This window comes from Poecilia mexicana, unplaced genomic scaffold (genome assembly GCF_051168715.1).
Source record: "Poecilia mexicana isolate PSO_F unplaced genomic scaffold, ASM5116871v1 scaffold_1, whole genome shotgun sequence".
NCBI lineage: Eukaryota > Metazoa > Chordata > Actinopteri > Cyprinodontiformes > Poeciliidae > Poecilia > Poecilia mexicana.
In genome coordinates, this window is record NW_028263370.1 from 13173999 (window position 1) to 13189284 (window position 15286).

General features: G+C 38.5%; 1 protein-coding gene across 2 annotated transcripts in view; it reads right to left on the bottom strand.

Moving 5' to 3' along the window:
• adgrl3.1 (adhesion G protein-coupled receptor L3.1) overlaps positions 1 to 15286 on the bottom strand; it is a 161654-nt gene that overhangs the window by 34328 nt on the left and 112040 nt on the right. For both annotated transcript variants that reach the window (XM_014984400.2, XM_088004859.1), the window contains 3 exons: positions 9644 to 9827; positions 1574 to 1696; positions 713 to 918 (listed from right to left, as the gene is read on the bottom strand). In XM_014984400.2, coding sequence (XP_014839886.1) covers positions 713 to 918; positions 1574 to 1696; positions 9644 to 9827 — 513 coding nt within the window. The remainder of the gene's footprint in view (positions 1 to 712; positions 919 to 1573; positions 1697 to 9643; positions 9828 to 15286) is intronic.

Consider the following 15286-nt stretch of genomic DNA (forward strand, 5'->3'; position numbering starts at 1 on the left):
TACAAGCTTTACAGAGGAAATAGGTGGTGTTTAAAAAAAAAACACCAGGAGATGAGATGAGGAGGATTTAATGTCTGACGACAGCTGGTTTTATAGCTTCGGTGCTGCCACAGCAAAAGTCTGATCCCCTGTTCGCTTCAGTCTCGTCTTGGGAACGGCTAGAAGCTCCCGATCAGCAGACATTAATGATCATAAAGGAGGGCTGGGTGTGTGAAGCATGTTACAGAGGCAGGATATTGAAGTTCTTTTACATTAAATAGATTTTTGAAAGGAAGTCTACAAATTTACTGAAATCACACAGGAAGCCAGTGATTGTGATAAGTCCAGTGAGTTCCTGGAAAACTCACTGGAGCTGAAAATATAAACTGTTTACAAACAACAACAACAGCAAAAAAAAAAACCACACACTTGGAAGCAGCCAACCTTGAATAACTGACTATTTTTTATTCAGGTAGCAGTTATCTTAAAAAATATATTGCAAACTCTAGTGATGAAAATCCATTGTTGGGAAATAAGAAACGCAGTGTTCCTGCTGAGATAACCAGGCAAAAAACAGAAAGAAAGAAAGAAAAAAAAACTTTTCTTTCTCTTTGTGCAAAACAACTGCAGGAAAGTATATTTGATGTGACAGCCCTTCAAGGCTTGTTCTCTTCAGATACCTTTTTTTTTTTTTTTTTTTTTTTTTAATTCTGCTGATAAAGCCCCCACTTACCTGCAGGTGTTGGACAGTGAACACGACGGGCTCAGAAAGGTACACCTTATTGCTCTCCTTGTTAATCGACGCTGTGATGACCGGAGAGTTCACGATAACGGAGTAATTTGGATAGACCGCCTCGCTGCTCAGTCTGACGCTGGCATTCTCCGTCGGCAGGTAGGAACCTAAGTTCCTGTACAGCACAAAAGCCATCCTGATCTCACCTATGAGAGAAGAGATGGACAAGATGCTCTCAATATATGTAAAAAAAAAAAAAAAAAAAAAAACACTGGATGGAACCATTTAGTGGCGTTTTTTTTTTTTTTTTTAATAGATGTGCATAGATAGTGCAACACAGTTGCATTATCTATGCACATCTATGGCATAAGCACCACCACTGTAGAGTTTCAAAGATGTAAAAAATGTTTGAAAAAAGAGCAAAAACACACAAGTGGACATATTTAAGATAATTCTCACCATCTGCCTTATATGCTAAATTAACCATGACATGCTGTTTTAGGGAGGGGTTACTTATTAGTGCTGTGAAATTTCCCAGCATATTTCCTGTTTTTTTGTCTCTGTTAAGTGTTTCAGTCCTCAAATTTTAACAACAAATAAAGATAATCACTAGGTTGATCTACAAAACTCTTCTTCCCTTCACAAATGAACATAGCGCATAGAACTAAAGCGTATTGACTTTTTTTCACCAAAAAAAAAGGAAAAAAACAAAAAAAGCAAGCATGCACTTTTAAACATTTATGGTAAACAGTGAATGTGTTTACAAAAGAAACCAATGATACTCAGTTAAGCAGATGTTGAGAAGGGTCACAGATGCCCCAGCAAGAATTAGAGAGAGAGTCCATGAAACTTGTCTTGTACCGTTTCTGCCGTGCTGCTTCAGAGTGCTGGCTGACAGCTGGATGGCATTTCCATGTTGCTCTGACTGAGGAAACGTCAGATCTGCAAGGTTTCCATCCGTGCTGAGCCTGGCTACCTCCAGCTCTGAAAAAAAAACAACAACAAAAAAAAAAATAACATACACCTTAATGTCAAATCACTGCTTTACACATGACATCATCTTTGCTCTACAGTCTCTTGTAGCAAGCATGTTTTCTCACAAAGTGCTTCAAAGTAGAACACAGGCTTGAATCCTCGAGCAGTTTCCAACTTTTTCTAAAGAGCTAAATAAAAAAAATAAAAAATGCTGACATACTTTAAAGAGAAATAATGAGAAATTTTATACTTCAAACTGAAGCCCGTGTCTCCAAGCAACTGGTCTGACACATTGAGGTAGATTACCCTGCCTCTCTTGTACTGTCGGAATCTAATTTCACAATTCTAGTTCGTTAGCACATTCCTGATTACAACCGTGTAAAGTGTTAGATAAAGTTTCTAATTAAGGACTAATTATACCTTTGGTGTATTGCTATCTTGTGCTTCTGAGTGATTTGGTGATTTAGCCTGCTGCTTTTTATGGTGAAAACAGCCCTCTCAGATCGAGTAAACAACATGGCGACAAGTCAGATAAAAAACAAGAGTGCCTGGATGAGAAGCTAAAAACGGGTAAGAAGTGCTGGGGGGAGGTTGGAAATAAAAAAAAGAGAGGAGAGGAGAGGAGAGGAGAGAGCAGTCAGAGAAGCAGAATGGATGAGATGGGAAATGAGAGGATGCGTTGAAAGGAGAGGACTGGAGTGGAGACAGATGGAAAAAGACTATAATGTTTTGCAGAGTTTAATAGATGGGGCTCAGAGGAAAGAGATACCGAGGTGCAGAGGAGAGAAAATGGAGGCAGACATAAATACAGACAGTGATGCACAGAGAAAGAAAGACACACAGGTGACGTGTCTGTAACTCACACTTTCACCGAACCAAACCACCAACAATACGGTGCCATGCAAAAGCATTCCTGGATGTATTTTGTTATTTTTTTGTGATTTTATGTGACAGATCAACACAAAACAATGCAACATTTTAAAGAGGAAGGAAAAAGGATGCATAGTCTTCTACTCTTCGCACATGAACATATAATTCTGTGAAATGACTTGGGAACTGAGACTATTTGGAAGAAGATACTTTGATTTGATTAGAGCCAAATATACTTTTATGGCTAAAACAAAACAAAACAAAAAAAACAACCCCTAAGCTCACGATCTCCACTATAATAAATGATGGTGGCAGCATCATGAAGTGAGAAAGCTTTTCTTTAGAAAGAACAGATAAGGTGATTTGAGTTGAAAGGAAGATGCATACAACTACATAAAGGTTCATTTTTAAAATATGAAACCTCTAAAAGATTGCAAAGAAACTGAGAATGGTGCATAGATTCACTTTCAATCAGGACAAAAACATACAGCCACAACTACAATGAAAAGCTGTACCCTGACACCCCAAAATAAAAGTCAATGTAAGTGATATGAAAAAAATATTTGTACGTGTGTGTGGTGGCGAGACCTTTGCGTTGCTGTTCACAGTCTTATTGATACTGAACTATTATGCAAAGACAGTAAGAAGTGCACAGCTAGTAGACATGCACCCAACAGGAAAGACAAAACATGGACAAATTATTGATTCATGGGCCTGAAGACAAATGGATGACACACTTTTCAGATTAGAATTTTATTTGTAAAGAAAAGATTGAAACCATGTATCCTTAAAGTTATGCTTTACATTGTGTTAGCTTGTAATATAAATCTAAAACAAAGTTGGCTGTTCTAACGTGAAAATAATTCCAGGGGGTGTGAATACTTTTGCAAGGTATTGCAGGTGCAAGCAAACACTCTCACATGCACCGTTCCCCACGGCCAAACTGATCGGCGGGGTATCGAAACATGCTGGGTCTAATCTAATTAAAACATCCATGTCATGACAATCCTCCTCCTTAGAAACACACTTGTTCATTATCGTTATCACACACGCACGGGCTGTTACCGCTGTGTTATCCCTTCAAAATCACTGTTTTGCTTCTAATAATAACACTATTTATCTGTCTGCCTTGTACCGTGCCTCAGTCACAATCTCACACAATAATATCACTTACAGTTGTTGCAGCAGAATCTCTAAATTGCGTCAAATAATTTATTCTTGTCACTCACTCTCATCTAAAGGGCTTGTTAGGAAAAGAAAGGAGGATGGGGAATGTGGCGGGGGATGAGCTTAAAAAGTGTAAGGGAAGACGGAGGCACAAGTGAGGAAGAAGGAAGGGAGGTGCAAAGATGACAGGCGGTTTGGGGCTGATTATGAATAGAGGGGGAGAGATAATCATGGAGGATCTTCCCACTGGATTAGCTGGAAGGGAAGATTAACAACACAAAAAAAAGGAAGAATGTGGAGATGATTTTTACCCTCCCCGCAGCCCACCAAAAAAAGGCATATTCTTGTTTGAAGTTCATGCAGTAGCCTACATTTTGATGAGTATTTATGTAACAATATTTATGCGGTGCATTTGGGGAAAAAAAAATTGGCGGAGATGGGTTGCAGGAATTATATAAGTTAAAATTAGGTATGGAAGTAAACTGCTGGACAGAGCTGCTGCACTTAAAAGGACGGTGCAGGAATTTTAGCATTAAAGCACCACAGTTTTATCGTGTCATTTTAACAAAACATAAAACTAATAATAATAAAAAAGAAATAATTAGGATGTGTGAAATTGCATGTTTTGTACCCGTCTAGAGTTTTAGGGTTGCCATTTTAATTCATTCCTTCTTTAACAGATAACGGTGTAGTCAAATCTGCGTGTATATTTGAGCTTAGATTAAAACAACACGAATCATTTATATATTAAAACACAAAAATTAAAGCAATGTGTTTAAGTTAGTCTTAACAGTAGCTATAACTGAAGATGCTTAATGGACACAACATCATATTTTTTTCTACTCTACAAATCAACAACCCGGAAAGCAGATTTTTAGCTTGTGAATTAGTTGTTTTCACTAACTCACTGAGGAAGCTAATTAACTAATGAAGTTAATATTATTAACCCTTCCACTGTCTTTAGAGATGACATACCCACGAGCTTTTAACTATAGCGTAGTTTGGTGGCGTTGCAATGACCTCGAGTGGACTTTTACAAAGGTTTTTTTGTGTGTGTGGTTTTGGGAACTGACGGTCTGACGGGACACTCCCGGCTGTCTGACTGTGACATCTGCCGTGCTCCTCCTGTGCGACACACCAAGACAGCGGCCTGAGTTAGTTGTTTATTTTACTGCAAGTCATGCCAACCAGACTGTAGCTGATATAAGTTTCACGAAAGTGTTACCTTAACTACATAATTTTTCAAAGCGCCGAATGTGTTTTTTATAAGATGGTAGATAGTTCGGATGTTTGACCTTGTGGAGTCATATTTAAAGTTGTGAAACGGGAGCTCTTTTCTTCAGTTTAATTCAGTTAGTTTACATAACACCAATTAACAACAAATGTTTTCTCAAGGGAGTTTATCATGCAAACGGATACAATTTCATACAGAAAAATAAATTTTCTGTATCAGTCTCAGAGAGAGGCTACATAAGGCACTCTGCGTTATCTCTGGCATTTCATGAAAAACGGTTAAAAACTAAAGAAATAGAAATGTTTTGTTCCCAAAATGGGTAAAGTGTCGTACCCTGAATGTAGCTTTCCATGAAGTGATATTTTGCCCTAAAAAATTCAGATGGTTAATCAAAGATTGTTTGTCTTTTTTTTTTTTATTTGCCCATGACAATAAAAAAAAAAAAAAAAAAAATGCAGACCCACTGCCACGTACTTCCAGTTCCTGTATAAATCAACATCAGTTTATGTCTATATCACCACTCAATAGGAATGTGGCAAACCTTTAAAGGTCTATTAAATGTGTTCACATAAATCTCTGAGAGTTTTCAGATTGGAGTTGTTTGAAGACGCCTCTTGGACTAGTGGCTAGCTGCATGCAGCCCCTTAGACCAACTAATCTGGATTTATACGAAATGAAGATGGCAAGAGAGTTATCTGCTGTAGGTAAGATATTAACAGTCAATAACATTTTCACAGATCCTCACTTCAAAGTGCCCAGACTCTTCCTTTAGCACTAATCAAGAATTTGACAAAGTCACGTAGTAAAGGACAAACTTTGTGGAATCTTATCTGTCTGAACAGTTCGTCTCTGACTGCAGTAATGTAATCACCATGCTGTGTGACTTAAATAGCTGTAATATCATTGCTTACTGATGTAAAAGTGAGCCAGAAAAAAAGGCCTCAGAGCATCATTTGACATTCAACTGCCACCATCACCCTCAAGCATGCACTCATCCAGTCTTCTTCTTCTCTTATCATCTTCATTTTCCTCTCTTCTCCTGCTCCTCCTTCGTAGCTTTTCATCTGTGACTGAGTAGCGCATAAGCACTCTGAATTCTAGTAATAGGGGATGATGTGAAGGAAGTTTTTAAAAAATATCAAATCACATTGGAAGTAAATATGAAGATAACTAGGAGGGGGGATCTAAGTGGGTGCGAGTTGCTGGTCTGGGCTCAGATGAAATGAAGACTCCCAGATATATCGTCTCCTAAAGGCATGAAAAACAAAGAGGAAGCAAAACTCTGTTGTGCCGCAGCCCAGTAATGACATGATCGGGCGAGAAAAGAGATTAGGGAAGAAGAAGAACAGAAAAAAAGAAAAGTGGTGTGCACAATGCCTTAATAACAAGCTTTGTTCTCCTTTGTCAATTCCGCCTACGAGCAGAGGGCAGAAAATATGGAAATAAATAAATAAAAATGATTGTCTCCAGCAAAATAAGCATGCCAGCCTCAAGGCCAATATTTTTCCTTCATTTTGTTAGATAAGTATCTCAGTGGGTTTGACCCTTTAAAACATCTTGATACTGACCTCCGTCTTGACAGCTTTGCATATTTACTCCTCGTAATAAAGCAAAGCATGGAAACCTTTAAAGAGGCGATGAAAAGCATTTTGGAATTTTTTTTCCCCTCTCCCTCAGCTTGCTGCATGACTTGTTGTGCATGTAAACAGGTCTACTGAATTACAAAGCTTGAGATCCAAAAGGGAGGGGAGTTAGTATCTCTTTTTACTCACATACCTCCGACATTATGTTTTACGTCTTATGGCACAACAGCTAAAATTTAATACATTCCACGTGGAATTTATTTGACAGACCAAAACGAAGAAGAAGTGCAAGGTGCAAAACCTCCATAAACCTTAACTTCTCCTCATAAAGCTTTCTCCATTTCTGCCTGTTAGATTACTAATTAAGTAAATCTGTGAACGCAGTCGGCTGAATGTATTAAGGCGTATCACAGCGAAAGGTTTGCATACAAATACACGCAATGCCATTTACATTTTATTTGTAAGTAAATATTGAATAGCAATCATTTTCTTTCCACTTTCCAATGATGTGCTACTGTCTGATGTCCACGTTAAACTCCCAGCAAAACACGTTAAAGTTTGAGTTTACATCATAACAAAACGGGAGAAGCTTCACTACCTTTGCAGGACATTGTAAGTCATCATGAATCAACTCTAAAACAGCCAGTTTAGCATGAATGTCTGAAAGAAATGACTATGTACCTTGCAATCAATCAGCAGATCAATAAGGGCCGACTGGGCCGCTAAGGCTTTGAGGAGACTGCTAAAAACAGCATTTCACAAAAATGATCTGCAATAATGCACAGGATGGTGATTTTTTTAATTTTTTGAAAGGAAACGCATTTAAATCAATTTTTGCTGACTTCTAAAACAGTAACCAAATACCTGAAAGTACCATCATTTATTACAAAGTGGCGTATTATACATATGTAAATGTATCATTTTCAAATTATTTTCAAATTAATTTCTGTGACAAACACATTCACACTTCTGACTTTGAAGGGCCATGTTAGAATGTTGCTGGTTGCATTAATTGATAATTAAAGGTAAGATTGAAAGCTGCAGCATCAGATTTGCAGAAATAATTTTATATTTACTGAGTACTGATTTTGTTTACTGCACATTGTTGCACACCTGATTATGTTAATGTACTGTAATTTACAGTAGAAATATTAATGCCTGCAATTTTAAATCAACTAAATTCCCAAGCTATTTCCATGTAAAACAAATAAATGAATTTCACAGAACCGAGAGGAGCAATCATTTGACTATAAAACTCCTCTTTCACAAGCCTCGTCTTCCCCCTTTAGCAGCCGCGGAAAATCTGCTGAAGCACAGCAGAGAGACCACCTAAAACTGCACACGTGTTCTGTTTTGTATATTTATTGACTACCTGTCACGCTGTGTTATCACTGACAGCTTCATGGGGCTCTGTTTGTTTTGTTTTGCTCTGCCCCCTGCAGAATATGAACTAATTAATCATGTTATTAGAGCATTATATTTTACCGCTTTTGTTTTTGTGTACCATGCAGCTTAGCCCTGTGTGAATATTTGTCTTTAGTTTCCCAACCAGATCCACCACAGAACAACAGTATCATCTTTCCCAGCTTTCACTTAGAGAAATTGAATTACGAAACTCGAAATAAAAACACTACGGTCTATTAAATTCTGAGTTTCTCTTTTAATTTAAGACTATTTAGGGGTTTTAGGTTAATTTGTGAAACGTAATTAAGATGGATGAAACATCAATATCAAGCCGGAGGATAAACCACGATGTGGATATGACACCTGTTAATGCTGCTTCCTGATATGTTACTATGATGATCCTTTTTCCCGTAGTATGTGAAAGGAATGTCATCCTATTACCTTTAAACACCAGGAGGGGATTCACAAAATGTTTGAAAGCAGTGGTCCAATGGGGGGGTTGTTGGATTGCACTGAATATGCCAAAAATAGTGAAATAACTATTTAAAGAGTGTCCTTTTCTCACATTTAATTTAATGTATTTAAATAGAGAGGTAAAACATAAGCTAATAGCATGTTGAGATAAAAACATAAAGATTACAAAGGGGGACATCTGTCTGAAGTTTGAATTTCAAAACTCTGAGTGAGTCAGCTTTCTTTAAGAACTAAACTTTTCACCAAGACTTCAAAGACATGAATCCTGTGACCCAATTATTCAGTGACCTAATAACAATAACAACAACTAATTTCATGCTACACTGTGCAGACACCCTGTCTGTGCTTATGTAGGTTCACCCACCTCAGCATATCAAATGATTAAGGTGATGGAAATAAGGTAGCCCGACCTACTTTTTGGTTATTTCAGCTGATTGCTATTTGACCACATGGAGCAAGGGGGTTTCAGACTCCAGTCCTCAAGGGCCGGAGTCCTGCAACTTTTAGATATCTCTTTGCTTCAGCTCACCTGGCTCCAATGTAAGTTCATTAGCAGAGCTCTGTAGAGCTTGACTGCATGCTGGTGAGGCAGTTTAGCCATTTAATTCAAGTGTGTAGGCCAAGTACTACATCTAAAAAGTTGCAGTATTCTGGTCCTCTACGAATGCAGTTTGAGATCACTGGCATAGAGACTCGCAGAGCCTCAAACTTTCATCCCCAGAAGGTCAGTTGTGAGGATCAAATGAAAACCACTGCTTTGATGCCAAACATTATAAAATTTCCTCCAGTTCATATCATTACTTTAGGATGAAATTACTATTAAAATAAAATTTTGTAAATGTACTATTAACATCTTCAAAGTTTTTAGTTATTCCCCAAACACACCGTCTCAGATGATTTACTGTGGTTACAAGATGGAATCAAAGTAAAAAAAAAAAAAAGTAGCTACTGCATCCATTAAAACTCGCCTGGTGTTACACTTTTCTGTATTTTGAACTTTGTGACCAAGCAACTTCACGGATGTAACCTACTTCCATTTGTGACCTTGTGAACTAGGACTCGTCAGACGATTTTAACATCTTTTAGCAAAACTGCAATGATATCGATTGAAAATTGGTAAATGTTCCAAACAGTTCTGCTTCGGGGTTGACCCTCCAAATCGTTGAGATCTGTAGGTCCAGCTCTAAAGGGTTTTGTTGAAAAGGAGCCGTAAAATGTACTTACGGATGTAGTCGGTGGTCTCCTGCACCGTGTCAGTCTTCAGGAGGTTGTCGGCCAACATGAAAGCACCCGTTTCCACGGTGTCGAGGAGTAGAGTGGCTGAGTGCAGCTGCTCGCTGGTGGGCAGCTCTTTCCACGCCGCCTGAGCTCTTGGATGCAACAAATTATTTACCGTCTCAACCATCGCCTGGGGGAGCAATAAAGACACAGGGGTCACATAGCTGAAGCCAGTGCTGACGCCCTCACCACTTTCAGTCAGTCACGCGGCATGTAAAAATAAATGCAACTATGACTATGGCAGAAGCAGCGCTGCTACACCCCAAACTACTGAAGCCGGGAGTTGTGAGAATGCAGGAGAACGTTGATAAATTACAGCAGTCAGGAAGATACGATGGCAGCAATGCAAATATGGCATTCCCATGCAGATATGAATAAAAATTAAATAAATAAAAAAGGGGGAAAACTAAAATGTTGTATGAAAAGCACATTTTTAGTACCCACGCTCCTTTTTTTTGTTTTTTTTTATGAGAATAATCACAGATGTTTTGAAAATCAAGCTTGTTAGTTGATTGCAATCACTACGTGTTGACACCCTAAAACTCCTTTTTCTTCTTTTAAACAAAAGTCCCATTCACCAGTTGGAACAATTATACTGTGGGTGTCAGAAAGAAATTGGAGGTTTTTTTTTTTTTTTTTTTGGTTCACATCCAGCGGTGTGATGCAGTTTTGAATCCAAATATATTATAGAAGACCGAGAAGAGGTTTTATGCCGAACATGAAATGTTCTCCACCGTATAATACTTGCTGTGTTTTATCTTCAGCTCACATTTCCTTATAGTCTCAAGAAGTCAGCTCCTGCTTTTCTTGCATAAACACCACAACACGCACACGCGCACACACACATCTCAGGAAGGCCCAGGGAGAGATAAAGAGACAGAGAGAAAGGAGAAGTGGTGCAGAGGTGGGGGTGGGAAAAGCCATGGGAGAACGATAAAACAGTCCAGTGAGTCCATGGTGACAGGCGTCCACCGGGAGCAGGAGAGGCAGAGAAGCAAATACAGGTGCTATCAAACACACACATCTCACACTCCCCTTTGTCTCCTTATTTTCTCTTGATCTGTAAACCAGCCCTCACGCAGACGCACAGCTCATCTTTAACTCAGTTTTCAGAGGCAGGGCAGTGAGAAAGCGGGAAACGTAACACAGGTGCTATTAAAGAAGCTAAAAGCATCTCCGGCAGGGAATTGACAAGGGCAAAGAAACGGATTGCGAAATGTCTTTTTTTTTTTTTTATCTTTTGCCGTTTGCACATCCAGCGCCTGACTTCCTCCTGATCCCTGCCTGTCAGTTCACAGTGGAAACGAAAAACAGGAAAATTAGCTGCAGCAAGTGTTGCATTTTTTGTATTAATACTTGCAAATGTGCTAAGATATTTTAAATTTTTTTCCAGGTTTGGTCATGTCGCAACCCATTGAATGTGATAGACCTTCGCAAAGCAGTGTACTCTGTGAAGTGAAAAGAAAGTTGTTGTTTTTTTTATTTTCGGCTTACTGCAGCCTTGCACATTAAGAAACTGAAATATTGGCTCACACTTCTGTGTAAAAGAGCCCAAACTGTGACTATAGAAAGCATCTGCAGACTGTAACTTTCCTGTCTTGTCACAGATTGACAATTGGATTTAGGTCAGAACTTTTATTGGGCCAGTCTAACACATTAATTTAATTTGATCCAAACCACTACAGGGAACGTTGGGTCAGGATGAAGTGTTTTGTTAGTTTTCTACCATATGTAACTTTGCAACTTGAATGCTTCTTTGTTTTATATTCTTCTGGTCAGCTCAGATAGACGGCCAAATGTTGGTAGGTTGGCCAGTTGAAGTATTTTCTTTACATCTTCAGAGAATAGAGTGAACAGAGCACTGAGATTTTCAAAATATGGGAACATTATAATTTAACCCTGCTTTATTTCTGACCTGTCTGCTGTCTTTGTTGGTCTTCATGATCATCACTATGATTACCCTCACAGAATAATTGTACTTGCACCAATATAAAAATACACACAAGTGATTTCTATGGGAAATGCTCCAGGTTTTTGGCCGGGGTATCACATTCATTCATTTTGTAAACCACAGTTATGTGCCATGTTGTGTTGTTCTAGCACATAAATGCCACAAAAATACAGTTACGTTTTTTTTTGCAAGGTATTGCAAGAAATTTACTAAACATGATAAATGAGAGCTAATTCAAGTTTTTCTGTTGGTTTAGAAATGATCCTGTTTTCCTTTTTGGGGGGTGTTTTTTGTGAGGGTTATACCTACACATAAATACAGTAAAGCACAGACACACAGACAAACACTGCTCCCAACAAGCTAATATGATAATATTATGTCCTCTTTTAGCGCTAGCAGCTAATTAGCAGGGATGCATATCGGATGAGTTTGGGAGAGCTACATGTAAACAAAAACTAATTAATCCACTTCTTCAGCAAACAGCCGGAAATAAGGAGCAGTGGATGTTCAGCACACTTGTGCAAACTTGTTTCGATCAACATCCTGTCAACACAGTGACAGACGGCTGCAGGCTTTCAAGCCCTTTAAAGAAAGTTTTGACATTATTGCAGCTACAGCTGTTTTTTGGTGTCGCTCTGCCAGTGACTAACAACAAATTACAATGCTGCCATTTAAAATCAGTGCTTTGTGTTGGGTGTCATCGCTTTTATTTTGGTGTTTTATTTCCATAGTGTGTCGTTTGTTTTATTTCCTGATGTCATTTTGAAATGATTTCCATTTCTCCATACATTCTGTCTACATTTGCCTCCTATGACTATGACAGGTTTGAGTCACTGATTGATTTTACAATCTGCTGTAACATATACAGTATGTAGTCTGCATTGTTTTCCCTGTCAGAGTCTCATCAGTGTTATCATCTTATTGTTGTTCTGACAATTGTTTCCCATTTCCTGCACCCTGAGATTTTTAAAATGGCAATTTCCTGCACCTGGAACACCTTTGTTTAAGTGTAATTTGTTTAAAAAGAAATCAAAGTTTGTTTATTTGTTCTTCACCAGCCTGCATCCAGCCTGATAATATATATATTTTTAAATACTACATTGCAGTAATAATGATGAATTCCTACTTTTACTCATTGTAAAATTAGTTTTATAGTTAGAACTAAAAAATACACACAGTGGTGTCACAAACGTAGAACTGAAGGTGAGTGAATTCTAAATGTACTTTCTCAAAACAATGAATCAAACTGAATATTTTATTTTTATTTTCAAGTCCAATATTCTATAAAGATATTGATTACGCAAGAGGAACTGTCATTTTTAGCTTACCTTACAACACATATTATTCGATGAAACCTTTACAGCTTATGAGAGCTGTTTGTACTTATTGGTAGGTAATGTGAACGCAAACAATTGTTAAAAAAAAATCACAAATTATTTTTTTCATTGATTTTACAATAAATATTACATCAGATGTTGCTTCTGACAGGTTTTGTGGCATTAGATTTGATGTTGGGTGAGATAATTGCTTTCAGCATTACATGTTAGAGCGATTTGCGTCTGCTGATTATTTTCCATCTAAATCTGTACAACTGTTACACAGGAGCCATTGTGACTAGTAATGTGTAGGTACTCAGAAATGTAAGGTGAATCAAAGCAAATCAAAGTTTGCTTCCAGCGCCTGTTTTATTCTTCAGTTACACATGAATTAGTTTATTTTCCTTTAACTTGGTGCAAGGACAAAGTTCACGCAAATGTTGCAATCTTGTAGTTTACTATAAAGTATAAAGTACATCGTCGTGCAGTGATTTACATATATGCCTCACTGCGCAAATACCAAAAAAGGCACAACAGGCAAAGATTGTAGACATCAATGCCTATGTCTCAAGTATGTACAAGCTGGAAAAGATAATTTATGTAAAGAAAGTTCTCATATTTTTAGTGACAAATTATATAAATGAGACTTGAGAAAGTGTTTTCAACTCTTCTTTTAAACATGCAAAAGTTGGAATAATTTACAAGATCAGACTTGTTTTATGAGACTTTTTCTAGATCAACGCTCCTTGAGATTCTCCTGCAACTTCTAGCAACTTGTGGAACCCTGCAGAACACTCTCAAGCTTGTCCCCGTTTCTTCCCCGGGGCTACTCTCGAGTTGTACATATTTAATTTCTTTCATCCATGCTAATCTTGTTTTAGTTGATTCGGCTGCTTTAAATTTTAATCACGGTGATTATTCTTAACTGCTTTTAGCATTTAACATTCATGTCTTTTTCATATCTTTATCATGACTGTTGTTCGAGTTACTTCCCGTACTGTCACACTGCTGTCCGGAGTTCAAATCAGAGCCGTGTGGCATGCGCTGAATGGGACGGCATGCATGTGCCTGTGGTAATTTGTGTGTGTCTGTGTATGCAACTGGGGGTGTGCACTGCGGGCTGAGGGGAAGCATTGTTGTGCATCATTCTGCTCCACTTGCTGTTCAGTAGCTGCCCAGGCAAAGAAAACAGATCGAGGGGAAGACGGTCTTTACTGTGGCCATGGCAGATATGAGAGCTTTGCTGATGCGTCTCATTCTCCATTACGCATGCGGCTGGCGTATAATGCTCACAAATGCTCACACTGATGTGTTAGCGATAACCGAGCTTCTCTACTCTCATTAAACTTCTCTTTTCTTCTTGCTGAACTCACATTTTTAATTTCATCAATGTTTTTCGCCACTGAAACGTCACTAACCAGCACTGAGATTACATCTGTAGAAGCAGGGGAGTTAGGTAGGGCAGAAAGAAGCGATGCCATTTCCTTTAAGGGCTAGACATCTCAGTATTAGAAAGACAGACACAGAATGAATAAATTTGCGGGGTTGAGTCGGAGTGTGTCTAGGAGCTCTGGTGCCGTCGGTGACATTTCTATCGTGCACAAGTAGGAAGACTTAGGGGCTAAAAGAGACAGAGGGTTTTTTAAGGGGTTCTTCAAAGAGGGGGAGAACTCTCTGCAGAGACAGATAAGGGGAGCCCGTTAGGAAGTGCGTGTTTCTTAGTGAGACCACGAAATTCAAGAAAGCCGTGCACATCTGTGAGCACATACACACAGCCTCATGACAGTAAATGGGGCAGAAGTGAAATGCTTTGAGGCGTAGGGGTAATCCAGCGTAAACAGCAGCGGCAAGGCAGACTAAAACTGGGCTGGTTGACTACTCCCAACCACCCAAGGTGAACTTGGGCACACAAGCACATGTACAGTATGCTGTACTGTGTAAAAGCCCAGAGCTGGGATGTTAGAAATATGCAGAGGCAACAAGAGAGGAAAGATGGATCTTTTTTTTTTTTTTTGAAGTTGCCTGGTTGAGATGGGACAAAGTGTGAGGATGTTTTCATCAGTGTTCATCTGCTATTAGCTGTAGGGAGTTTGAAGGAATTTTTTTGGTAACACTTTATTTGAAGGGGTGTGCATAAGACTGACATGACACTGTCATAAACATGACAACATCTGTCATGAACATAAAGAAATCTTTATGAATGTTTATGACAGTTGTCATGAAGTGTCATTCGGTAAATAATGACACTTTTAATGCAAAGTTGCTCTAAAAGTTGCATTAAAAGTCCATTAAAAGTGCCAACTTTGCATGATTTTGTAAATT